Source organism: Perca fluviatilis, chromosome 8 (genome assembly GCF_010015445.1).
Source record: "Perca fluviatilis chromosome 8, GENO_Pfluv_1.0, whole genome shotgun sequence".
Lineage (NCBI taxonomy): Eukaryota > Metazoa > Chordata > Actinopteri > Perciformes > Percidae > Perca > Perca fluviatilis.
In genome coordinates this window covers 24042845-24070232 of record NC_053119.1, presented here as the reverse complement: position 1 = coordinate 24070232, position 27388 = coordinate 24042845, and the positions used below count along the sequence as shown (strand labels likewise).

General features: G+C 41.9%; 1 protein-coding gene across 1 annotated transcript in view; it reads left to right on the top strand.

The window, feature by feature from the left end:
• furinb (furin (paired basic amino acid cleaving enzyme) b) overlaps positions 1-26104 on the top strand; it is an 83607-nt gene extending 57503 nt beyond the window's left edge. Inside the window, exons 7-16 of the mRNA XM_039809219.1 lie at positions 8533-8621; positions 10859-11031; positions 15763-15975; positions 17580-17680; positions 19440-19543; positions 20860-20977; positions 21264-21443; positions 22278-22405; positions 23160-23288; positions 24914-26104. Of these exons, the coding sequence (XP_039665153.1) occupies positions 8533-8621; positions 10859-11031; positions 15763-15975; positions 17580-17680; positions 19440-19543; positions 20860-20977; positions 21264-21443; positions 22278-22405; positions 23160-23288; positions 24914-25629 (1951 nt within the window). The 3' untranslated portion in view covers positions 25630-26104. The remainder of the gene's footprint in view (positions 1-8532; positions 8622-10858; positions 11032-15762; positions 15976-17579; positions 17681-19439; positions 19544-20859; positions 20978-21263; positions 21444-22277; positions 22406-23159; positions 23289-24913) is intronic.
• Positions 26105-27388: the final 1284 nt, after the last annotated feature.

Here is a 27388-nt window from a genome sequence, read left to right as displayed (position 1 = left end):
ACACAAGAGAAAATAAGTTTTCTTGCAAAGATAAATAATTGTTTTTCTCGATTATTCTCGCCAAAATCATTATCACGATTACATTTCGATTAATTGCACAGCCCTAATTCAGTGCTAGAAATTCAAGTGCTTTTTACTTTCATAATCCGATGAAACTGATTTACTTCCATACTTACTTATCCAACCATATTGTTTAAATCAAAAAGTGACAGCTACAGACTCTGGAGGTTAAATGTTTATGTGCCTCATTATAAACACAACAATTTAAAATGTGTTATTGAGCAGTATTTCGTGTACTTAGTTGATCGAAAATAAGTCTCAATCTTTGAATTCAGGCTGCAACACCAGAAAATGGCAATGGGGTTAAATACTATCTGCGGGCACTGTGTCCTTGGCCAAACGCTGGCAGACAAGTGGCTTCTAAGGTCTGAGACGTTCGCTATTTAAGTATGTTAATGCAAATGAAAATGCCTGTCCTGTGCTCTGCAAATCCACAGCCCTTCTGTACACATGCTGCATGAAATAAACCTGAGTCGTCAAGGGTGTGATACAGGACAAATCAGACGGAAGGAGAGCACAAATCAAAGAAGACGGCTTCCTCCTGCGTCGTCTGCCTAGGTGCCTCTGTTACAGTGTTTGACACAGCAGGTCGCACCGCGCTGCGCTGACTTTGCTGCTGACATATTTCAGAACACAACATCGCGTGTAATTGGCATTCCTCAAGCAACAGCATTCAGTATGTGTTTTTCGACAAAAGAGCTATAGTTTGTCCTTGGTGGTTTAAGAAGCAGAAGACATTTTTAAATAGACATACTTTAGTGTGTGAAGTACTTGTGTTACTGAATAGAGGCAGTTGTTTCTCAATCCACTAATGCATGCAGAAGATGCACTCTACCCAGTAGATAACACAAGTAAACAGTAAAGAGTGAGCGTACCTTGGTAAAAAGGAAACTTTTGTAAACCTTATTATGAGACTCATTCTGAGCGTTGACATCTTGACATACGTTTCCTCAGACTGTTGGCGGTGTGAACGGAGAAAGAACAATAGGAAAACAAAATATATATATTTTCTCTATTTACTCTGGCCATCACACACTGCGGATAAATGCCCTCCACTGTTTACACTGGGTTTATCAATTATTGTTTACAAAGCTGCCAGCCTTTGTCAGGCCTGAATAATGTAATTCTGCTTCCCCTCGTCTTGTTTATTCTGCCGGGGACAGCGTGTTTATTTTCCAGACAGCCAGGCAGACGTTTTTTGGAGGTGATGTTGGCAGGGACCTCACTCTTAAACCTGTCTGCTTTCCTACTAAAATCTTTGTTTTTGTCAAGGATTGGGTGTCATTGAAAGCTGCTATTTTCTAAACATTTGGACAAGGTCTAGCCCATGGTGATTGGAGGTGGCAGTCTGACCACCTGGAGTCAGTCGGTATTACCCTGCTCAGCTGACTGGATATTGTTGAATGGGATGGTAAAGCAGTAGTGTCTGTGTGAAGATAGTCCAGTTCAGACATGCTATAATGTTGAGCAATTAGTTTCTTTTTCATTTAGGTTACTGTTTGATCACTTTTAAGCCATCTGTAATAACTTTTAACATCCTGCAATGCTTGACAGACTGTATTTTGTTTGTTTTCAGTAACCCACACTGAGTAATTGTACATCTCTCTTCTTGTGTTCATTTATGTCCTTTTTAGATACTTTATCATTGGGCAATGGTCATTCTATCCACAATAGCCCCGTTAAAATTGTTTATTTCCTCTCCTACCACAGTGCTCCATATAGCGGAGTAATGAATTTTATTAAGAGTAGCACAGCTGTTGCCTTGCAGTAAAAAATGCATTTCGATTTCTGGCCCCTTCTTTGTAGAGTTAGATTTTTTTCCTTCCATGTCCCCATGAGTTTACTCCCACATAAGGATATGCAAGTCAGATGGATTTAAAACTCTAGATTGCCTATAGGCATGAATGGTTATGACAGTTACCGTGTCTATCTATATTTTCCGGAAGATGGACTGACAACTTTTCCAAAGTGTTTTCTTTGCCACTGCTCATTAGAGGTGTTGAAATTAATCAAATAATCGATGCATCGAATCGTGGACATGGACAATGCTGCATCAATAATCGGCAGGTTCATAATCATTATTTCTGTTTACAATTTAATGTAGGCCTAACAACATTTCTGTTTACATATTATGTTATGTTTTGCACATTCAGGAAGTGTCATGTGCTCAGTGCTGTAGTTTTATGTATCCAATTTATTTAGTATTAGAGCACTGCAGAATGTTTTGTTTTTGAAGCTTGAAAAGCTATGAATTGAATATCCTACATGGCTTTAATAGTAAAAATGTATTTGACGCATCGAGATGCATCGATATCGAATCGCTGATATGATAATCGTAATCGAATCGGGAGATCAGTGAAGATTCACACCTCTACTGCTCATTGTATTGTAAAATTAAGAAAAGGGGTCATCACTGTAAGTAGCCAGAAATGAAAATTATTTAATATATGTGGTTTTCTCAAACCCAATACATGAAAATCTGGAATTTTAAACAAAGTGATTATCTCCTCTGTTAGCTCCTCTGTGTTTGAGCACACAATGAAGAGATCTCCACTTCACACTCCAGTGTAACCATTTGAACAGACCTGCCTGAGGCCACAGCTGAGCAGAACATAGCCTAATCCTTTTGGCAGGTCCAATAAACGGACCCTATTTAGTCCCTCTAAAAACAAATATACCAGCCAACAGAGCAGTGCTAAGAGACAGATCCAACAGTTTAGTGATGCATATTCAACACACATGCTCTGTACAACACAACCCAAATACTACATGTGTACGTGTGTGATCATATTCATCTATCATCTTTTAACATAAATTCTCAGTGCTTGAATACACGTCTCTCTGTTGTGCTGAATGAGGATGTATGCCCTGTCAGCTTCGAGAAACAATGTGCTTTTCTCACTCATCTGCTGGTTGTAACACCTACACACAGAACTGTGAAACTTTTGTTGAATCGTTTGGGTCCACTCATTTAGCTCAAATGGGCACTCCACCGATTTTATCGGAGTTCAGTTAATTCATCACAGTGACTACTACTACTCTGCCTGTTAAAATAAATGTGTGCGTTTTCGTGGCTCTGGAGGAGCTTTCTAAAAGTTATAAACTGGAGGTTTTGAGTTTGAAAGAAGTGGGCGAGGGAGAGTCTAATGAAAGAGGTGGTCAAGCTGAATTATGAGAAATTTAAGTTTTGGAGCTTGACCCACACTTGGGACCGAAAGTCAGGGTACTTAGTTTTCCTGATCAAAATGAGTGGGCTAAGTGTCATCTTCAATAAGAAGAGGCTGTTTTTGCAATGTAGAATTCCGAGTATATACGTAATTGATGGCTTTGTCTGCATACTGTACATTAATAAACTGCACTGTACAGTATATTGACTCTGTATGGTCATTGGTTGCATTGCATCATGTCAAGAGATATTGTGTTGGGTGACATGTCTACATTCTTCAGTAAATGGCAGGGCAATGACTTGACCAAATATGGTGCCTTGTCCTGAGGAGGAGAGATAAAAGCATTACCTCACTCTCTGTCCCTTTGCTCCTTCTGATAAGATAAGGCAGGTCACTTTGGCTGTGTGAATAGAAAGTCTCTAGTTCAGCTGCCTTTTTATTTTGGATTTGTTGGGTCTTTTCTTCACAGCCTGTCTTTTAGACCAAGAATGCCATTTTTGCCATCCTCCGGCTCCCCCTTTTAATGATTTATTCACTGTGATTGTCGTTCTCCGACACAGGGCTGCACTATTTTTAAAGTGTTTTGGTTTTTTTCCCTTTTTGTATAAACTTTTCAAACTACACTCACGCATGACCCGGGGAGTTGTGGTGTCTGACACCTCTTCCAATCTATTTTAAATGGATAAAGAATGGAGGCATTCAGCAAAGTGTCTCGGAAATCATTTCATTTCATGGACATTTGGCAGATAGAACTGTGGCTTCGCCTCAAACCCTTTTGTCTGTTCTGGAACGCCTGAGCCTCCCTGGATATATTAAGCTGTCTGGCTGGTTTAGCGGGATTCAATCCGGGCCAATCACTTATTTGCACACACATGCATGTGCACATGCAGATAGTATTCAAAACAGCTGCATATTGGTGTGTACGGCTTCTCTATAAACGTCTTTCCAGGTCCCTGGCTCTGTGTTGACTCCATCCATCTTGGCTGAATCCCCTGCCTGGCATCACATCTGTGGTCGCAGCTCCTTGGTCTGAGGATATGTGCTGTCTGGAGCCCAAAACCCTTTTTTTACGATGTTGTGAATGAAACAAAAACTGTACGTGCAGGTAGTTGCAGCTAAATGTTACAGTTTTCTTTTTGTCTCTTTCCTTTTTTTTTATTTTTTGGATTAATGTCGTTAAAATGCCTTATGATGTGATTTCTGCTGCAACCTAATTTCCCCACGGGGACAATAAATAAATAAACAAACAAACAAACAAATAAAGGCATTGCAGACCTCATGTCAAAGTATTAACCGTCATGGGCTTTCATTTGAATTGTAAATACAACGCACCCCTTTGTTTTCAGCTTGAGCTGGGATTGTTTGGGTTTTGGTCGCTAATCAGATATTTAGAAAAAGACAATTTATTTCCCAGACACATATTCAGAGCATCTTTGTTTTAAAAGGCAATGCTGTGAGCCAAGCTTTTTTTCAAACAACATTGAGAGTTGACATTTGAAGCTACTATTTGAAGTTCGATTCAACCGCAAATGCCTGCACATGGCAAGCATGTAGTATTATGGACCAAGCCATCTGGCTGGCCATGGTGCTGACTGTGTGTGTTTCTGGCCAGTGTGGATGGTCACAGTCTCCCTGGCCTGTGTATTAACATACAGTGAAAGAAAGTGTTCCCATTAGAAATCATTTTCCTCTGTTTACTCAGTAGTGTTCCACCGCAAGAAAATTAACAACACTGCAAAAGCAAATGTGACATGAAAATTGCTTTACAATGTAGCTAAACTTCAAGTTAAACCAACACGTGCTAACCTAAAGGTGTATTTACCATTTTTAAGGTAGAATTTCCAAGAAAAATAGTTGGAACCTGCACTGGATTGTGACACATTAAAATGGAGAATGGTGTGCATCAGTGATCCACCGCTACATACAATTACAGAGAAAGCACTTAGTGTCTTGTATGTCTTCCAATATAGATTTCTCCTATTTGTGTTTTTATGTTTTTTGTAAAAAAGAAAAAACAAAAAAAAAAATAAAGGGGGTTAAATTTTTTCTTCCCCCCCCTAATAAATTTGGATGCCTTCCCCCCTTAACAAAAAACTCTCTCCTTCCTCCCCCCTCCTTCTTTTTTTTTTTTTCCTTAAAAAACCCCCCCCCCCCCCCCCCCCCCCCCCCCCCCCCCCCCCCCCCCCAAAAAACCCCAATTGCTTTGTTTTGTCCCTTTGTTTTTCATTTCTTTCATTCTTGGGCGCGCTGTGTTGTAAAAAAAAAAAAGGAGGGTGGTTCTTTCTTTTCCCCCCACCTAACACAATCCCCCCCCTCTTCTCCCTCCCTCTTTTGTTTTCGCTATTTGTGTTTTTTGTTTTTTTTTAAGAAAGGGCAAAAAAAAATAAAAAAAAAGAGGGGGGGGTGTTGTTTTTTGTTTTGAGTAATTTTTATGGCGGTTTCTTTTTTTTTATAAAAACAATTCTCCCCATTCTCCTTCTTTTTTTTTTTTTTTTTTTAAGGAAAAAATTGCCGGTCGCCACCCACCCCCCCCAGTTTTTTGTTATACAAAAATTTTTTTTTTTTTTTTTGGTTGTTGTTGGTTTTTTTTTTTATTTTTTTTTGGTGGTGGGGTGGTGAGTTGTGGAGGAAGGAGGGGGGGGGGTTTTTCTCCCCTCTACTACTCTTTTCTTTTTTTTCCGCCCCCGCCACTTCACATACAGACAGAGATGTCCTGCTGTACAGAGATCAGCGTACCTGGGAGCTGAATGACTTAGACTGTGGACTACCTCTCCAGCTTTTTAATACGCTAGATGGTTCTTTGATAATCAGACAAATGGATTGATTTGTGCCTGTGAATTACAATGCTTCTCTGATGCTTAATAGGCCATTATGGTGTTTTAATGGATTTTTCACAAAAACTACTGCTGCTGCTACATACCACTGCTAAGAAATGGCCTCCCCATGTAATAAATTCCAATTTAACCCCTGAGTACATATATTGTTCTTGAGGGAGCCGTCAATTCTCAATCAACTGCTGCCATTTATACAAGCTAGTTAGCAGTAAAGCAATGTAGTTTAACCTCTTGATAGCAGTGATGATAATTTAATTGCATTTGTGATGTATTACACCCTGCCATATGTTGGGCCAAGGTCCTTGTGTAAGGGCGTATCCGTCAGTGAAAAATATGCCCTGTCAGGCCAGTTGATTACTTGTTTAAAAATCACTTTAATACTTGTAGTTGTTGACAGGTCATGTAATAAATGACTTGTTAGGAGGAAACATTGTTTATTCCATATTGTCTTTTTTTCTGTTCTTGTTTGATGTTGTAAATCCTGAACTAGTAAAAAAAAAAAAAGAGAGAGAGAGACAGAAGAAGAAGAAGAGGGAAGAAAACCGCAGCAATCATCTGCTAAAATGTTTTAAAGCGAACAAAACTGAGAATTAGCGGGTGTGTAATATATCACAGAGCTACGCAGTCTAATCAGGATCCCAGCTGGAGGCGTAGCCGTGCTCTGACCCTGTGAAATGACTTTGTCCTCTGCCTCATCGTTGGGGGAGGTTGGGAGATCAAAAAGGAAGTCATTTTTTGGCTCTTCCAAAAAAAAAAAAGCTGTGGCTGTAATTAGCTTTGTTCTGATAACATTCAACACAGCACATCCCAGAAATGGGTGCAAAACTGTACTGTACACCTTCTGATCAGATAGCTGCGCTGTAATCAGGAGACGATCTTAATGACCTGTGTTAAATGCCAAATGCTCATTCTGCTCCATCCATTTGCAGTCTGAGCACACCGCTTCAACCCCTGAAGTCAATGAAACAAATTAAATCCATTTCACTAACTATAGCTTTTTTTTTTTTTTTTTGCCTAGAATGATTCAAAGCTGTAAAGGTTTCAATTTAGACTTATTGTCTTTTATAAGACCGGATCTGTAGTTGATAAAGCACTTTTGAAGGAGTTTTTTTTTTTATTATTTGTGCAGTGTTGGTGTATTTGACATCTAGACAACGCTCCATGGGGAACCTGTCTATTTTCTGAAACTCAAGACTGGTTGAAGGTATTAATGAGGGACTCTGTGAATAATTCATGTACATCGATAACATCTCATATCTAATTTGGATGGTCAGTGACTGTCAAGGTGAAGTTAGTTTTAGACAGGTGTTTGTTTCACTTCAGTTACTTTTGATTGAAAAGCGACCGTGTTGAAAAGATTTCCAATATTTCTTTCTGAGACATTGAGTAGGCCTAGAGGTGAAATAAGGGGCTCTCTGAAGTGCCTGTGTTTTAACAGAAGAGGATTATGGAAGTATATTTACTATTGTACTCTCAGGTTCATTGATCTCAAGCTTTGTACATGCTATATAGAACATTCGTCCTTGAGAATATTGGTTAGAAAAACACAGTTTTTCGTTACATAAAACTTGGTTTAAAATTAAACTATTTAAAAAAGTAGGATATTCACAACACAATAAGCAACAATCAAAGTCCCTAATATTATTCATTGAGAATTGAATCTGCTTCATTGGGGCTGTGGGTCCTGTGTGGGTGTCCGTGATACAAATGTTACTTAAACCTGATTGGTGCACGGAAGTACGCAACATCACCTTTTTTTTCCCCCAACTGTAACTGAATCTCTCATGTCAAACAACCCAAACTGTTCAGACTCTGGCAGAAGATAGTGTGTTATTGAAGGGCCCTGTCGCTCATCGTAAGAAGCCGATTATGAAAATGTCTTTTCATTGTAGGCGTAGGAAAAAAATACAAAAACCAAACCATTTTTCTCGTCTTATCATCAAGTGACAATTTCACTCAGTGAATACACACTGCACCTGCACAGACAGTGAGGTTTTTATACCGGCATTTGCTTGTTGGTGCTTTTTTGTGCTGTTTGAAAAAGAAATCTAGTGCGTCCCTTGATACTTTTTATTGTAAGTCATGTTCACCATGAAGGTTGTTGCTCCCTGCTTTGGTATAAGTACATCTTGAATTCTAAAAGTACTCTAATGAAATTCATTCTTCATTCAGAAAGGCATATCAGGCTCTCTGGTTCCTATTGTTAAAACTTTGACACGAGTATGCTGCAGTAAGAAAAGGGCCACTGGGTTTATGCTTCTCTTCTGATTGTGGTGTATTTTTTAGCACCACTTCAGCTACAGTGTTGTTTGAAGGCCCAGCTCAGTTCAGGATGTTACAGTACAAACAATTGCTGCTTTTCTGCTGTCAGTATTTGGTTGAGTTATTGTGATGCTCCTGCTTGATGTGTAAATTGTTTCTCTGTAATCTTCCTCTCTCCTTTTGTGACGTTGTCTTTTTTTTTTCCCCAGACATGGAACTCGATGTGCAGGAGAAGTTGCAGCAGCAGCCGACAACGGTGTGTGCGGTGTCGGTGTGGCCTATAATGCCAAAATTGGAGGTGAGTGAAGCAGACCGTTCGGATTTTCAATTGGGGGCAATGTTTCATTAGAGATAATATTCATTTAAATGAGTTGAATATTGTTTTTAATTAGAAATAATATGAATGATAATATTCACATTCAATTTAATTAACTTGGAAGTGAAGTTGTTTCAGCTAGGCTCTTATTTAGTCCGGGGCCTGAATGTAAATCACAGATTTAGCTGCGTCTTCACATTTTGTTATAGACCCAGTAATATACAGTATATCCATAATGTTTTTTTTTTTTCTTTTTCTGGACCATTGACTATCTTTTACCGACTGATTGGCTGCCTGTTGTTTAGATGCACAAGTGAAAGTGTGCTGCACTGACCGTGCAGTGAATTGTGCTTGATCTAATGCTACTGAGAACAATAGCTTCAGCTTTTTCTTCTGGAAATAAGTGGCTTTGTTTAAAGCAATGCATATAAACTTTCAGATTTAAGTTATGTTTGTTTTTTTTGTCTCCCAAAAATGTTTGCACTTGATATAGTATTCCAAGGAGGCTTTTAGTAACTTTTGTCACCAAACAATCTGTCATTGACATGATGGCAGCCAACAAGACTCAGCGGAGCCCTGAGCTGTCCTGTTCACAGATGTTACTCATAACTCTGCTTCTTTGTCTTCATTACCATTCATCTCCCGACGGAGCCGCGTGTTGGCCCTGTTCTCATCAATTACTCCTTTGTGAATCTGTTCACGTCACCGGGGTCAGTGGATTGTTTACAAACAGCTGGGATTTGCATTACGTGTGTCTGTGTGTGTCTGTGTGTGTCTGTATGTGTCTGTGTCTGTCTTTCTGGGCACCCCAGGTGTTAAATGTGTGTATCCTTACTGAGCAATGATTAGTGATTACCTGTAATTGACCCTGCTTGGCTAACTCTGCGTTTCCTTCCCCCTACTGTATCTGTTTTTCCTCCATATACACACACACACACACACACACACACACACACACACACACACACACACACACACACTCATGGCTGCATTCCTACCTGCTGCCTGGAACTTGCTGGAGCAGCAGGAAAATCGCACAGCACTGTCTTAATAAGGAATCGTCGAGCCGCAGGAAGTTGATGAGAATTGTTACGACAGTGATTATCATTACCGCTGCAATACAGCCCGTGCATAATGATCAACCGAGCAAATATTGTGCTTTATGTCGCACGTTTAGCCCAGTAAAGCATTTTTTCCACGCTCCTCGGTATTCAAACTTGTGGTACACCAAATCCCCATGCCAACAGAGTAATTACTGCTTTGGCTACATCCCTTCTGGCACGTGTTTGTGCCTTCAGGGCCAGGCAGGTTGTCTAGTATGGATTATTGAGGTCTTAATGTGGACGTCGTCGCGTTGCCTCTGAGGTCCGGGGGTCCTATCCCAGTAATGGACCTTATTTGAGGGTGGTTCATTTCACGCCTCTCTACAGCCATTAATGTTCAGAGGAGTGATCTGAGGCTGCTCACTTCAAAGGCTCAGACAGAGTTGCGTTCAGGTATGATGAAAGGTGACATTCAGTGCTACCCTGTGGATACCCCAGTCTGTTGAAGGTTCTGTAAACTCTGAGCTCATTTATACCTGTGTGTATGTGCACTTTTTTTTTTTTTTTTCTCTCTCTCTCTCTCTCTCTCTCTCTCTCTCTTTCTTTTTTTTTTTTTTTTTTTTTTTTTTTTTTTTTTTTTTTTTTTTTTTTTCTCTGCAGTCTGTCAGGTTTGTCAACATGTCCTTTCTGTGTGTTTGGTGGGGGTTAGGAAGCTAGCCTTTTCCTGGTTCAACAAACAGCTGGGTTTCGGTTTATGTGACGGTAAAATAATGTAGTATCCATCGGAGCAGCATCTGCGGGTGAAGCTCTGTACGCTCGCTCATTAAAACTGCAACTCTGTGGACGCTTTGTTTTTTTTCTTTGAAGTCTTTTTGTTTCACCTGTTTTTCTATTTCTAGTTTTGTTTTCTTTGTGGCAGAAGATGAAATGGGGAATCTGCGGTCCGACCGATTTCTTTCAGTCTTTTTATGACAAGTTTTCTCTTGTTGTCGCCTCATGCTGTGTATTTTTTTTTCCCTTCAGGTTTTGACACCTCTCCACTCATCTAAAGCGAAAATGAATATGCTCACTATCTCTTTTCCATCTGTCATTCTGTCACTCTTTCCCCAACCACTTTTCACCTCTCTAGTGCGGTAACCTAATCTGCACTGTCTGCGCTGCCTATTCATTTGATAGGAGTTCGTATGTTGGATGGGGAGGTGACAGACGTGGTGGAGGCCCACTCTCTGAGCCTCAACCCGCAGCACATCCACATCTATAGTGCCAGCTGGGGCCCAGAGGACGATGGCAAGTCACTGGACGGCCCTGCCAAGCTGGCTAAGGAGGCTTTCCTCCAGGGAATCACCAAGGTCAGTCAGCCTGACTTTTAATCTACTAATATCTTCCCTGTTTCCTGCTTCTAGCATCCCCATCAAACTCTCATCAGTTCTTTAAAGGTTTGACATAGGTTTGTACTTGTTTTTTTGGGGAATTTGAGGAAATACACTTACCTTTCCTTTCTTGAATAGAAATGGATGAAAAGGTGGCATGGTTGGGCTCAGTGGGTAGAGCAGGCGCACATATACTGAGAGGTTTATGCCTCGACGCAGGGTTCGAATCCAACCTGTGACGATTTCCTGCACGTCTTCCCCCTCTCTCTCCCCTTTCTCACCTAGCTGTCCTGTCAAATTAAAGGTGGAAAAGTCCCCCAAAAAAGAAAGCAATGGATGAAAAGATTGATACAACTCAGATGCCTGTATGGTAAAAATGACACTGAAGCCAGCTGAGCTTTGTTTAGAAAGCTCACTAATTAACATGTCGTATCTTGTTTGTCTAATCCGCACAAAAAGCAAAGTGTAAAAATAACAATTTGCCATTTAATTATGTGCCGGACTATTTCCTCGCCATTTTGGTGTCAAAGTCAGTTTCTCATTGAAACAGTGTTTCTCACACCATTGCCCTCCACAGTTGGGGTTAGGACGCAGGATAAATGATGGTTAGGCATCACAGAGATAACTGCCTAGGGTTAAAGTAAGGTTGAGTTGAGGTTAAGCATAGCAGAAAAGGACTCTTTAGAGTTAGCGATTTGTTTGAGCTCAGGCTAAAGTAGGGAAAAAACACAAATCAATTGGGAAGCAGACTTTAGTCGAGTCTGTTCGGTGTGTTCCGTTCCGTCGTCCGTCTGAGGAGCCGCCGGCCTTCATTTTGGCCGATATGACATGTATAATCGACAGGGCGGGCACTGCCGGCAGTCGGACTCAAATGACCCATCTGATTGGTAGAGTGCTAACCCGGAAACGGGGAGCCGAATGAGCATGACTAGAGTCTCTCAAAATCTGACAAATCTTTTAAACCGACCTTTGTCGATCTGAAATGAAGACAGATTCAGCAACTGCATGGCCTATTTCTCGCTTAAAATGTTTTCAGAAACAAGTTTCGGTGAACTATTTTAGTACAATATGAGATCGTATTCTGAACAAGCCGCCATGACAGTCTGTTTTTGAATTTCCGGAGAAACCAGACCCACGTGACGCGTTCGTCCAATCGGCTGCCGGTTTTCATTTTTGGGCGACAATACAGATTAGCGCCGCCTGCTGTTGTGGAGGCATATTACGTCCTTGGCTTGGTGTGTTCCGAGGCACTTTTTTGACCAACTCGGGGAGACTGATCAGTCCAACTGCCTTTTCTGCCGAGGGTCGACCGTCTGGTCGGTGTGTCTGCAGCTTTAGACACAACACCAGGACCAGGAACCTCCTGATGGTAGCCTGGTCACTGGTCCTAGCCAAGAAATACTCTGACTCATAACCCTTAGTAAAATGGCAAATTTTCATTTTTATAATTCATTTTTTTGTACAGATTAAACAAACGTTAAAGATAGTGATACAAGCGCTAAGCTAACCCGGCTGCTGGCTCATATTTATTGTACAGATGTGAGAGTGGTATTGGTCTTCTCATCTAACCCTCGGCAAGGACGCGATTACTGTAAGCGTATTTCGCAACACGTCGAACTATTCCTTTTTATGCTACATATGGAGCAATTTCTCTCATGCCAAAAAAAATCTGAGGTGTAACAACCTGATCTCACAGAATTCCGTGAAATGAACACGGCCCCTTAACTCAAAATCGGTGGCAGTTTCACGGAATCGTAAAACATTCCGCGATGGGCCCACGGAAGAATTCCGTTAAATAAACACGGCCCCTTAAGTTAAGGAAAAGGTCATGGGTGGGCTTACGGTTCCGTGACACGCCGGAAGAACAGGACGGTTGGGTTTAGGAAAAGAAGAAAGCGACTTTAGGAAACACGAACCCCGGTCTCCTGGGTGGAAGTCCTGTGTTTGACCCATCCACCACCCCAGCCAACCTCGTTACGCGGAATTTCGGCCTTACATACTACTCGCTACTGTAGTCGCTCTTAGTTACGTCATCTTCTCATTGACTTTACATTGGCATTGTTGTCCGTGGTGGCATTCCGTGCCAACATCACGTAATGACCAGTTTGTGATCATTTCACGGAATTCTGTGAGACCAAGCTGGGTGTAAACATGTTTCTACCTATACAATCATATTGTATCAATATTTAATGGAGGATATCTTTCGGAGATGTACTGTAGATAAGGACAACCTCAAGGTGAGTTTGGTAATTGCCCTCCGACTAGCCCTTTAAGGTTGGATAGAGTAAGACATTAAAGAGTATGACAATTATCTAAGGCTTAATGTTATCATTTCTCATGTGTCAGCAGGCTGCATCAGACGGGGTTAGCGGAACAGCCGAATGATAAATGTGAGATGGGAGAAAATAGAATCAGAGCAGCAGTCACTGATGCAAACAATAGTTAATAGATACAAAGACCTCAGTAATTGGCATATACAGTAAATGAATGAAACTGCACATTTTCTGTGGAATAGAATGATTCATACTTGACATCCCAAAATGTGAAATGTTCCACCAATCACGGTGTGTTAGTAAGGAGAAATAGCCTGACAGCAGCACAACAGGACCTCTCTGGTTCAGCGTGTGTTCTCCTGGCAGCGAGAGAACCCCTGGCACCGAAGTCTTATCGTCTAGCCTCTTTAACCTGCAGCAAAGGCAGCGTCAGCTCATGAATTGGGCTGGAAGGTTTCAGAGTATTACCTAGAGCTGCTTTAAGACTCCTGTATTATGATACTGTATGATTTTAGACAGCATAATCACACATACAGTAGAAGGAATTTTGTGGTAAATTTGTGAGATGGAGATGTAGGAATAAAATTAAATAGATAATCCTATTAAAAACCAGCTCATTTGAAGTCTGTGTTCAGATAAAACTGAGGTCCCTTTGTACACTTGCAAGCTTACAATGTGATTAACGGAGCCAGAGAAAATAGTGTTGCGGCATCAGTGATAAGGAAACCAAAATTCCAGTATCTTTTATGTTTGTCGGGGTGGTGAAGCCAAAATACTGAAATGGATGATGTGACAAGACTTTTATTTTGTTTAACAGCCAGGCCAGTCTCAAGCAGCCAGAGAGCTGAACACACAGACAAAGTCTATAACAACAGGGCTGGCAAAACATTCATGCATCTTTTTCTTTTTTTATGTTCCTTTTTGTTTTGTTTTGTGTATCTGTGGGTGACCGAGAGGGATTTTTACAAGAAATTGTATACTTCTGTTTTATCTCACCTTATTAAATCTTGCTTTGCCATCAGCTGTTTCATTATTCTGTATGTGAGATTTAAAAGAAATCTTTTTTTTCTTTCGGTTTCTACACCTAACAGTATTTGTTTCTTGGTTTATTGTTTTGTCGCCCACTTGGTTCAAACTGAATGTGGAAGAAGACAAGTTTTAATCATTCCATTTTATATTTAGCTGCTGCTTTCACACTTTGATGAGAAATTGCTTTTGAATTTTTTTAATTAACGTGAATGACAGGGTGTAATGAATCCTAAATAGAAATGCGAGTTGTGAGTAAATTATGATGATAATAATACCTTTTTTCCTCTCTGCACTTTTCAAAACCACTTAAAAAGCGCCTTGAGGAAAAACAAAGTCAGAGCGATAACAAGGTCTAACATAGAAGGAAAGGTACCTTCTGAATATATTGTTAAGAAGTAGAAAGGCATAATAAAACATGACAGCAAAAAGAAAACTAATTAAAAACCAACTCAAAATGTGTGTCTGTACGACTTTAACGCTGACTTAAAAATGGACCCTGAGGTTGTTCTCCATCCAGAGGCTATTTCAGAGCATCGGAGCCCCGACTGCAGATGCCCTGCTGCCCTCCGTCTCTGTCTCCAGCCCGATGCCGACAACAACAGCTGGTCTGCAGACGTCAGGCTACTATATGTATTGAGAGAAAGGTCAGCAGTGTAGGAAGAGGGCAGACCAACTAGTGCCTTTAAAAAATAGGGAGTAAAACTGAGAAAGAAAAGTAGATTCTAAAGGCCATAGGTTAGTACAAGGAGGCCAAAATTGAAACAATCTTCTACAACTTGTGAACACCCTGGCAGCTGTATTTTATACGAGCTGAATGCGGCCCATCGATTTCTGGGGCATTTCAGCGATTAAGGAGTTGCAGTAATCTAATCAGCTGGAGACAAATGCATGAAAAAGGATTTGTTTGTCTTGGAACAAAAAGGACAGTCTAATATTCGCGATGTTCCCAGGTTGAAAAACGACACCCTTTGTTTCTCTGCTTAAATATTTCTAGCCTCCTGTTGGCAAGTCCAAACTGGACTATAAATGTACGTCTCATACACAGTGTGTATTTTAGGAGAATACAGTCTCACTGCCAGATATCATGTTGTCATTTATCATGCCCCTGAATTATATTCAGCTTGAGTAGATTTTGTAATTACATTTCTTGTGTTTGTTATCGGATGTTCTGCCGCAGTAAGTCACCTGACATTATGATGTATTAATAAGAGATGTGCCTACAGCGGTTCACTGCTTCTGAACAAAAGCGCATAAGTGACAAGGCGTTTAAGCAGTGAGACAAACGTCTTCGTCAAAGGCAATGTTTCACACTTCAACCAGCTCTTGTTAGTCTCTTTCTCTAAACCCATCCTGTGTGTGTGTGTGTGTGTCTATATAAACGTACACTGTATGGGTTTCTATACCACAGGGACGTGACGGACAGGGCTCCATCTTTGTGTGGGCTTCGGGTAATGGTGGCCGGGAGCAGGACAGCTGTAACTGTGACGGCTACACCAACAGCATTTACACCCTTTCCATCAGCAGTACCACGCAGTCCGGCAACGTGCCGTGGTACAGCGAGCCCTGCTCTTCCACCCTCGCTACCACCTTCAGCTCTGGAAACCCGGGGGAGAAACAGATAGTAGGTGTACATGCACACTCAAACTTTGAACATCTCAGATTTTGTGTAGGATTGTCTGTATACTTTAAATTTCGGGCACACTGTAAATGTCAGCAATGCAAAAATAAACATACACCTCAATACTTTGCGTTTGCCAAAAGTTGATGCTGGTACATCCGAATTTAACCCTTTTCGAATGTACATGTACATGTATCTCGTCTCTCGCAAATCAAAAACAGGCATTGAAATCAGAGTGACTGATGCGTAACATACAGTGAGCAAAGCTGACAAACACTGAGAGGTGCCTCATGCTTCCTTCAAGATGCTTGTTAGCGGAAGAAAGACTTGCCTCAGGGACAAAAAACAACAATAAATCTGCCATTCCCTCCAAAATACATCCGAGGCATGCTGCAGGCGAGCAAACCCACATCGTCAGATTGATGAAATTGAAGTCATTTTAATATTTACAGCAGCTTTTGTATTGTTGCTTTAGCAGTCAGAAGCTGATTTGTTGTATCAGTGAGTTCACACAGCTTTTGTTTATCCAAAACTAGTATTTATGTTGACTTTTGTCAGATTTTGTGTTTGGTACATTTGTATCTACATACATTTGTCGAATCACAAGCAGACCAGGACCAGGCTTTTAAACAGATCTAACGTGAAGTCATTTACTGTTGAGGCGCTGGGAATGTGTTACTGCTATGTTTATAACAGGTTTATAACAAACAAAAAAAATCAGTGTAGGGCTGCAACCAGCTATTATTTTCATCATTGGTTAATTGGTTGATTATTTAAAATAAAATGCCCATCACAAGTTCCTAGGTGATGTCGTCAGATTGCTTGTTTTGTCCGACCAACAGTCGGAAAACCCAAAAATATTCAGTTGAGAATGATAGAGAACTGAGAAAAACAGGAAATCCTCACATTGGAGAAGAGGAAACCATCAAATATTTGGACTTTTTCTTTATAAATGACTGATCATTAAATCAGTCAATACAATTTTTTTTTTTTTTTTTTTTTTTTTTTATCCAGTTCTGATATCTAACCGTGCAGACACCTCCCTTTGTTTATTCCTCTGACACGTAGACTTCTTTCCACAGTTAATTGCCAGTTAGTGCCACAGTCTTTCAGGCCCATAGGCTGTAGTCATTGGTCAGGCCAGAGCTTGCAAACCAAGAATCAGTCCCTGACCTTCATAGCTCGCCTTGCCCTCTGGCTTCTTGTCATTTCCGACGTGTCGCCATGGTGACCCAGGCAGGCCTCATTAGCTTTCTGCCATTGGCAGAGTTTGAGAGCAGAGGTGTACCCGGAGTGCTAAGATACTTTGTCTCGCCACCACCCGACCTAACTGCACTGATTTGGCTGACATTCCCTGCCCAGGCTGTGACCCTTTGGCAGGGATCCACAGACCTGAGACTGAACCTACCTGCTCATTCTCTCCTCCTCCTCCTCCTCCTCCTCCTCCGATTGCTGCAGGCAGAGCTCCCATTTTCCCTAGCTCTCCCTGCCTAAACTCGCTCACCGCGAACTTCACTCATGCTGGAGTGGGAAACTCAATGTGTCATATTAACTGTGTCTAACCTTCTGTATTTTTGTGCACTTCTCTCAATTCTCCTGTCTCCAAGGTGACCACAGACCTGAGGCAAAAATGCACAGACTCTCACACGGGGACGTCTGCCTCGGCCCCACTGGCTGCTGGGATCATCGCTCTGGCTCTGGAGGCCAAGTGAGTTGAGAACGACACAACCTCCTCCTGTAACCATATAGCTGTTTTTGAAGTCAACCCTGTAGCCGATACACTTTAACAGTAAACACTTTTTAAATTAAATTTGAATGAAAACTTAATTTGTTACCCTCTTGTGTGTGTGTGTGTGTGTGTGTGTGTGTGTGTGTGTGTGTGTGTGTGTGTGTGTGTGTGTGTGCGTGTGTGCGTGTGTGCGCGTGCGTGCGTGCGTGCGTCTGGGAGTCGGCGTTAGCCTAAATCCCAGCCCAGAAATTCTTGCCTCAGCAAATTAAGCTTTGATAATCAGTTAATTAGCCAGACAAATCAGCAGCTGAAGCCCACACAGACATCTGAATACCTGTAGGGCCCGGCAGTGAAGATTTTAAACTGGAGAATGTCTCTCATTATCGCTCACTCTGTGACTCCAGGTGTCCAATTCCAAGTTTCTGTCAGCAGCGATAATGTGTTCTCCGTTATGTTCGTATCTTCAGTCATATCTTGCGGTGTGTTAAGTCCTCTTATCAGTCAGCCGTCCTCCACCCTGCGTAATTCACTTCATTTCCACATTAGCGTGTAGCTGACAGGTGTCGAAATCAAATCCAGTATTACCTCGCTGCCCGGGTTTCAGTTGAGGTGTACATGCTCAGAGTCCCTGGTTTATCTCAGCACTGTTGCCTCTGATATCATAAGAGAAGGGGCCCTGAATGACAGACCCCTAAAGTTTTACACCACAAAGACTATCTCTCACTTTTAACACCCCTCCTGACAGGCAGCAGTAATAACAGGGTAGCTAGTTTATCAGACTGGGACGATACTGGAATTCACAGAGATGGAATCATTTAATAGGCAGAGGCTTTCTGGTGTTTGTTATTTTATTTATTTATTTATTTTCCCCTTCATACTTGGCTGAGGTGACATTGGGAGTGGTGGTGGGGGGGGGGGGAATCTTGTCCATTAATAACACATGAGAGGATGTGAGATGTGAATGCTGATGCTGAGTGATGCGCAGCAGTGCAATTCTGTGTTTCTATATCTGTCTACCGTGGTGTTGCACTCAGTAAGCAGTGTGATTCATGGCTTGATTATATTAAACCGCGGAGCAGTTTTTTTCCACATTGGTGACTCAAAGGCTTTTCCTCTGAATGCTTCCCTGCTGTACCTTTTTAATAAATCAAATTATTTTATTTTTTTTTTGCACATTTTTATTGGGCTTCTACTGTGATAGAAGGTGACCTCATCCCCGAATCCCTAGTCTCGCACTGCCAGACCTATCTCCACAGAGCCGAATCCCTGACCTCATTAGAAACTATCATTACAGAGACGTCTAGACACAGTCCTCCACAGTGTTGTAGCCTCTCTTTTATTGTGTTCCCTGACCTTTCATCACAATAGGTTATGACGTACCTTTAATATTGGTGCTTTACACCGGTGTTAAGACCATAATGTGAGCCCAACACCTCTGTTATAGTTAACTGACATATCCCTTAGGGCCTCCTCTACGTCTCAGTATACTATTTTAGAAATGTATGGCTGTCCTCACTGTATATGCTCAGGTGGATCATATTTCAGGTGTGACTACAGACTCCTGACCTTTTCCATATCCCTTAGCTCCTCACATTTCCTCTGCTGTACTGTTGTACAGTTGAGGTCAGCGAAACCTGGCTTTTCTCATAACGTGCATAATGCAGAAACTAATACCTTTGGCTATTACATGACAGAAAGTCAATGCGGTTACTCTGCTTTCCTTCCTCTATCTCTGCAGTATGAACCTGACCTGGAGGGACATGCAGCACCTGGTGGTGAGAACGTCCCGGCCGGGACACCTCAGCGCCGGAGACTGGAAGACCAACGGAGTGGGACGCAGAGGTAGAGGCTGGCTTGTCCAAATCAAGTATAGATGGTATTATATGGTGTGATATTTGTCCCTCTATCCTGAGTGCACAATGGGACTTTTTTTTTTTTTTTTAGCACATGCATTATATAATATATACAGTATAATAAAAATTAATAATAACACAAAATCACAACCTCTCACTCAGTTTCAAACTCCCTGCTCTGTGTGAGATCTCAACATCTCCGCTCTGTGCACTCTCAGGTCTGCATGTTTGACCAACTTGACATTATGTCACAAATACAGGCAATCCAAATAAATTGGGCTAATTTTGGTCATTTTGTCTCCATTCCAGGATTATAGGGTTTTTTGGTCTGCTACAGCATACATATATTTTCTGTAAATCCCTTGTCCTGTGTTATTCTTTGAGAAAAGATAAGAAAGACATTTTAATTTTAAAAGTTATGGTTTTTATGATGGCTTCATTTTTTCAAGTCAACTTTATTGTCAATTCTGCAATATGTGCCAGACATACAGAGCAATTGAAAATACGTTTCTCTCCAACTCACGGTGCAATAAAGACACGTACAGCAAGTATAATATAAAAGATAAGAAATATATACAAATAAAGATAAAAAGATATATAGCGATATAAAGGAAGAGCCTTTGTTCCTTCTATAGGCAGAGCAGACGGTCACACTGAGCCAGACAGCAGCTACACAACACGAGATCCACAGACTGTGAACAGCAACCCACATCAGCTATCCTGCTGAAGTCTCCTGCTTATCTAACTTACAAACATGAACGCACATCTTGTCCTTGGCGACCAAACAAAGTGCACTGCTAACGTCATTTTTCCAGACTGAATAACTAGATGGTAGGCTGCAGCACATTAAACAGCATGTGAGCCTACCTGCAAATATCTCTATGGTCAGTTTAGATGCTAGTGTGGTCCTTTCTCTTTAATATCTCTGCTGATAACACTCTGTCTGCACATGACGTTTAGGCTGCAGTGCTAGACCCTCCAGCCAGCTCAGACGAAATGGGAGTATTTCTGATATGTCCTCTCATGACCTTTTGTTCTTCCTTCTAATAACAAAACAATTGGCAATGCATACACCTTTAAAATAGTTTTACACTGTTACATTATATCTGCGGAAAGGAATGTCTCTAAATGTGATTTGGATAACTGACGGCACTACATTTGATGATTGCGGGCTCAGGATTTAGGAACAAGTATAATGCCATAGTATTACAGTCAAGAGTGGAATGTTGACTGACAGTAATTTCTCTTCCTGTGGTGTTATCTCACCGCCACCACCCACCAACCTGCCATTTTTTTCCTCCACAGTGAGTCATTCGTACGGTTATGGGCTTCTGGATGCAGGTGGCATGGTGGCTTTGGCACAGAACTGGACCACAGTGGGACCACAGCATCAGTGTGTTCACACCATGCTCACGGAACCAAGGTTAGAAGTGTGTGTGTGTGTGTGTGTGTGTGTGTGTGTGTGTGTGTGTGTGTGTGTGTGTGTGTGTGTGTGTGTGTGTGTGTGTGTGTGTGTGGAGATTTAGTCTCATTATGAGCACATTCTGTTCTTTCACCCAGCTCAGCCTGATAGATGTTCCCGTATTCTCCTCGGAGCTGGGACGGTCGCGTAGATTTGTAGCACAGCGCTATTGTCTGTGTCCATTTCTGCAGCCACACAACATTAACCACCACCCCCCACCCCACCCCTCCACTCGTCAAATCTGCAGAGACATCGGGAACAGGCTGGTGTTCAGCAAGAGCGTGGATGCCTGCTGGGGACGACCCGAGTATGTCAGCTCTCTGGAACATGTTCAGGCTCGCCTCACTCTCTCCCACAACCAGAGAGGAAAATTGGCCATTCATCTCATCAGCCCACTGGGCACACACTCCACCCTGCTGTTCCCCAGGTACACAGTAAAACACACCACTGTACACAAACGACAGCCGAGCCATGTTATGAATCTCTCTTTGCCTGTGTCTCTTTAACACACACACACACAAACACAAGCACACACACATCCACCCACACACACACAAACACAATAGAGCCCGACCGATAATGGATTTTTAAGGCTGATATTGATACAAATATTTGGTGATTTAAAAATCCGATATATCGGCCGGTATATATATATATATATATATATATATATATTTTTTTTTTTTTTTTTTTCAGAAACGCGTAACAAAACATAAACAGATTTCCCTAACATTAGTTATTTGTAGTTATTTGAGTCCTCACTAAAATAATATGATAGTACAGTTTAAAAATAAACTTGTTTGTTTTATTGTCACAACAGAACAGAGGAACATCAAAATATATTTTAGTTCTGATAAATAAAATGTATAAGAATACAAACTTAAGATGGGAAACGTAAAGGGTTAAACACGAGTGTTGCCAACAGGGAGGTTGTAGAGCGTCCTCTGGTGGACAGATTGTGCAACGCCAACACTCATAACCTGGTTGAAGGGTGTTTCGTCCGTTTTTATTTTATTTTTTAAATATTCATGTATCGACCATTATAAATGCCGATACCGATAGTTTGGAAAATGCCTAATATCGGCCCGCCGATATATCGGTCGGGCTCTAACACCCACACAAACACGCACACAAACACACACGCACACAATCTATCTGTGCATAGATACTCCCACAAGTACACTCCACAAATCCCACTTTCTGCATTTTACCACCGAAAAACACAAAACCCAAACACCTCGTCTGTCCCCTTTTATTTCAGGCCCAATGACTTCTCCTCAGAGGGATTCAACGACTGGGCCTTCATGACCACCCACTCATGGGATGAGGATCCTCAAGGGGAATGGACACTGGAAATAGAAAACGTGGCAGCTAATGGACGCGACTATGGTAAGCCCACTCATCACCATTAATTGTTCTGTCTGGTCACTTCACATCAAACCTACAGTCATGCCAGCATTTACTGCCCCCTCATTAACTCAAGTCCTTTTTGCATATTTCCATGCTTGCCTAAATAGCCTCTGCTCAGTTCCCCTGTTCTGTCTCTCTCTAATAATTCAGTTTATTTTACAATTTTTGGTCAAATAAACCAAAAATGCTTTTACCAGGTGGAGAGGCTTTTGGTTACACTTGGTTAACCAAATAGATGTTTTTTTTGGTTAGGGTTAATGTGTCATGACAGTGTCATGTGTTCATGACAGTGTCATGTCACTCTTATGTAGATACCATCAAGTAAAGTGTTACCATATCTTTGGATCAAAACTTTGCAGCTGCTGGACAGAGAAATATTCCTCTGCAAAAAATATAAGTGGTTGGCAACTTTTTTATGATCAACTTTTTATTCTCCTTCAAAAGGCGAACGGCAGCATATTGCCAAGAAGAGTTCACTCGTACGTTCCTGAGCTCTCTCGTGGCTTTGTTTACTCTGAGCAGCCGGGGAAATGAGATAGGAAGGCATCTCTTCTTCTGCTGGTGTTGATTCTCCGCCAGCGCTGCGTTTGGTCCACCCTCATCACTTGTTTCCTTTTCTTCCACCCACATATCCTCTTCTCAGCCAGTTCACACCATCAGTTCCATTTCTGAGAGGTGATATATTGATATTCTCTTGCACATCTTAATATCCCCCTTCCTCTCTCTCTCTCAGCTGTGTTAAGTCAGTTCACCCTCATCCTGTGGGGTACTGGACCCAGCGTCCTCAGCCCCTCGTCATCTGACTTCCCTCGGCCGTCCAACAACAGCTGCAAGACCTTTGACGCCCAGCAGATCTGTATCGGTGAGATCATTCAGACTTCACATCAACTTTAAACAGGAGCCGTTTATGTGGAATGGGCTCATTTGTGTTGGCGCTGGCACACAGTCATTGTTACAAAACAGGCTTTGGGTCAGACTGTGTTGGCTATTTCAACTTGTGAAAAGTGAATGCTGTGAATACAGATGACCCATTTACAAGCCTCGTTTGCATTTGTTTACCCGCGCACTATGAATATGCGCGTTGCCATATGTCATCTTAGTTTGAATCAGAGTGTTGGTCGTATGGAGGAGCAGCAGGGGAGATTAAAAACCGCGAGAGGTGCTACGTTGTCAGCAACTGTTGAGGAGGATGACTCCCTCATTGAAAGGCAGATGAGATCGGAAGCTTCGTTCTGCTTCCAAGCGTTCAGACGCTTTTTTTCTTCATCATTGCAGACTCCATAATAAAGTTAAAATCTACATTTCAGGAGTTAGTGGCGACACTTTGTTTTACAGGGCCCCAGAACTGGAAGGTTTACTTTGTAATGTTTGTGATTGTCACAACGTCCGTTTTGTGGTTGTGGCCTCGTGTTAACAAATGAACCATCTTTTAGGCAGTTCACAGGAGATACGTTTAAAAAAAAAATTATTTCTGTGTGGTTGTAAATTGAATAGAATTCAACACAAATATAAAGTAGGGCTGCCACCTCTTAGTCGATTAGTCGACTAATCGGTCGTTTTGGTATTAGTCGACTAAGATTTCTTTAGTTGATAATTCATTTTTTATGCTTATTCATACTTAATTACTCATTTCCAAGAAACTTATGAGCACATTTATGGTAAACACAAGATTTAAAGTGTTGCTTTTGCAGGATTAATTGTGTAGAAACTCAGTTTTACAGATGGTTAATTAACTACATTTATATTGTGCTTTTCTAGTCTTAACCACCTCTCAAAGCGCACAGCTCTGACAATTAAATCAACTAATCGATTAGTCGACAAAATCGTATAAGTGTTAGTCGACTAAGAATTTCTTTAGTCGAGGACAGCCCTCATATAAAGAATATGGTTTCTAACAAATGCATGAATAGTGACATGGGTTTAACATGATCTCAGTTTTCCAGTCATTATAATCTTTCAAGGAAATTTCTTTGGAAATCAACAACTGCTTATAGACCGTGCCTGACTGCTATGTACAGTAACTATTAAACACTTGAGTTAAATTATTATCTGTACTCTTTATTTCCATATCATAAGAATTAAATAAATAACTGATTAAGTTATTTTTTTCATGCAAAATGATGATGATGGGTCCACATTTTCAAATATGAGATTGTGCTGGTTTTCCTTGTCTTACACTATTGTGAACTGAATTTGTTGGGATTTTGGACTGAAGCAAAAAAGCCATTTGAAGACCCACTTTCGGCTTGGGGAAATTGCGATGGCTATTTTATTACTATTTTTCTGAGATTTTACAGACAAAATAAGGAATCGGTGAATCAAGAAAATAATCAGCAGGTTGATCGTAGCTCTAAATTATACACTGTAGTTCTTTCCAGGACACTTCCAAGGAAATTGTAAATCCATTTTTGGACTTGTGAAGCCAGTTATGTGTGGATGCGTGAGACTTAACTTCCCTTATGCTTTCTCCTCCCACGGTCCATCCAGAGTGCAGCCCCGGCTTCTCCCTCTTCCTCCAGGGCTGTGTGAAGTTCTGTCCGCCCGGCTTCACCTCGGGGCCGCAGCTCCTCAACCTCTCGCTGGAGAACTGGGTGGACCTGTCCTCGGTCCAGGCCTGCCTGCCCTGCAACCCCGCCTGCCTCACCTGCTCAGGCAGCGGGCCTACAGACTGCCTGTCCTGCCCGCCTCACAGCCACCTGGTCCTCACCTCCTGCCTGCACCAGAACCAGGTCCAGCGCAAATCCCCGTTAGCTGGGGGAGTCCAGGGTGAGCGAGCGCAGCCAGAGGGGGAGATCCCAGCAGCAGCAGCAGCAGCAGACGACGGCGGAGAAGGCGAGGGACCTCCGGGGCTCGGCGTAGCCCCGTCCAGTCAGCTGCCCGTCGTCATGGCCGTGCTCGGCTGTGCCTTCATCCTGGCCGCCTTCGTCGGGGTCTTCCTCTTGCTGCAGATGCGCTCGGGTGGCGCTTTCTGGGGCCGGAGGACCAAACTGCCCTCTGTGTACTCACAGACGAGGGGGGTGCGGGTGGGCTTCGGTTTTGGCTTCGGCCAAGGACAGGAGAGGAAGGCACGGATATGCTACAAGGGGATCCCCACTGTGTGGGGGGAGGAGGACGTGACGGCCTACCAGTCTGAATCAGACAGCGAGGAAGTGGACGGTCACGGCGAGAGGACAGCTTTCATCAAGACCCAGAGCTCCATCTAGCTGAATCTGCAGAATGTCTGACACCACGACTCCCCGGGTCTCATCAGCATTTTAGATCTGACTGGATGGAGCTGATACATGAAGGAGAATCGCACACAAAACACAGGCCTTACTGTCCCATCAGCACCCCATCGAAATGCATTAAAGGAACACGCCCACTTATTGGGACTTTAGCTTATTCACCGTATCCCCCAGAGTTAGACAAGTCCATACATACCCTTCTCATCTCCGTGCGTGCTGTGACGCTGTCTGACGGCTTCAGCATTAGCTTAGCCCAGCACAGATCCTGCAGGTAACCAGCTCCATCTAGCCTACATGTTCCTTATTTACATGTTTTGATTTGTATAGTCACAGGGTGTACAAATAATAAGGTTACATGAGACACAGCTGTATTCTAACCATATACTAAGTGGGAACTATATTCTCAGAAAGGCCAAGCTCTTCTGCTACTTGGGTGGAGTGATTTGCTTTGCAGCAAGCCTGTCTGAGAATATAGTTCCCGGTTTGTTTACGGTTAGAAGACGGCTGTGTCTCATGTTACGTTGTTTTTTTGTACACGCTGTGACTCTACAAATCACATGTAAAGAGGAACATGTTGGCGTTATTTTGTCACTTATTCGGAGCAGTAGGCTAGTTGGAACCTGTTACCTGCATGTACTTTGCGGGTTCGCTACTGCTGAAGCTGTCAGACAGAGTTACAACACGCACGGAGATGAGAAGGGTATGTATGGACTTGTCTAACTCGGGGGGTTACGGTGAATAAGCTAAAGTCCCAATAAGTCGGCGTGTTCCTTTTAAAGAGTCAATCATTAGTTTTTTTCATGTATTTATTTGCATTTAATTTATCTTATTTGATACAATATTTTGATGTCAGATGTATTCATTATGCATTTGACTCTTCGTCGCCAATTTCAGGTGTTATGTAACTGTTATTGTTTTTACTTTAAACTTTTATCTTTTTTTTTCTCCAGTTTGTTAAAGAGGTATTTACAATACAAATCAGTCAAAACCAAAGCAGCAGAGACCGAGACATCCTGGCTTTTAATCCCAAGTATAGGTCAAAAACCCCCAAAACCTGAATACCTACATTTCCCATAATGCAACTCCATAGCGTCTTACGTTAGAGCCCCTCTGCCCGGTAAATGGCCGTGTCTTTCAAACTCCACACCCCCAGCTTCTGAAAAAGAAATTTCAAGCCCAATAACCAATCAGTTTTTTTTTTTTTTTTTTAAATGATGACATCATCATGGTCATTGCTTCAGACTTCTCAGAGCTCCTCCAGAACCACAGAGGAACATTACACAACCGGCTGAGACGAGTTAACACAACTCCATGTGTAAAATGGGTGGAGTGGTCCTCTAAGCCAGTAGCATTGATTTTTTCCCCCAACATAAACAGCTGGCTATCAGCACAAGCAGACGTCCAATAAATTGGCGTTATATTTGATCAGACTCCTGGCAGATTGTGGGCCAGGGGTTGTGAAGTAGTTCATTGCTAGTAAGAAAACTTTAAATTGAGGATTTCTGCAGCGTACTGGGACGGCATAATAAAACATCCGGCTGGCTGTTTGACAAGCAGGAAACTTGTGGAGGACGCGTTGTTTTCAATCAAGGAACAGCGGGTATTACCACCCTAGCATAGACACATCTGATATAGCAGTCACAAAATCTCATTGACTTGTAGTAGAGTAACACTGTTTTTGAATGAAATAAAAAAAAAAAATGATAATAAAAAAAAAAAAGCTGTTTGGCTGACCTTT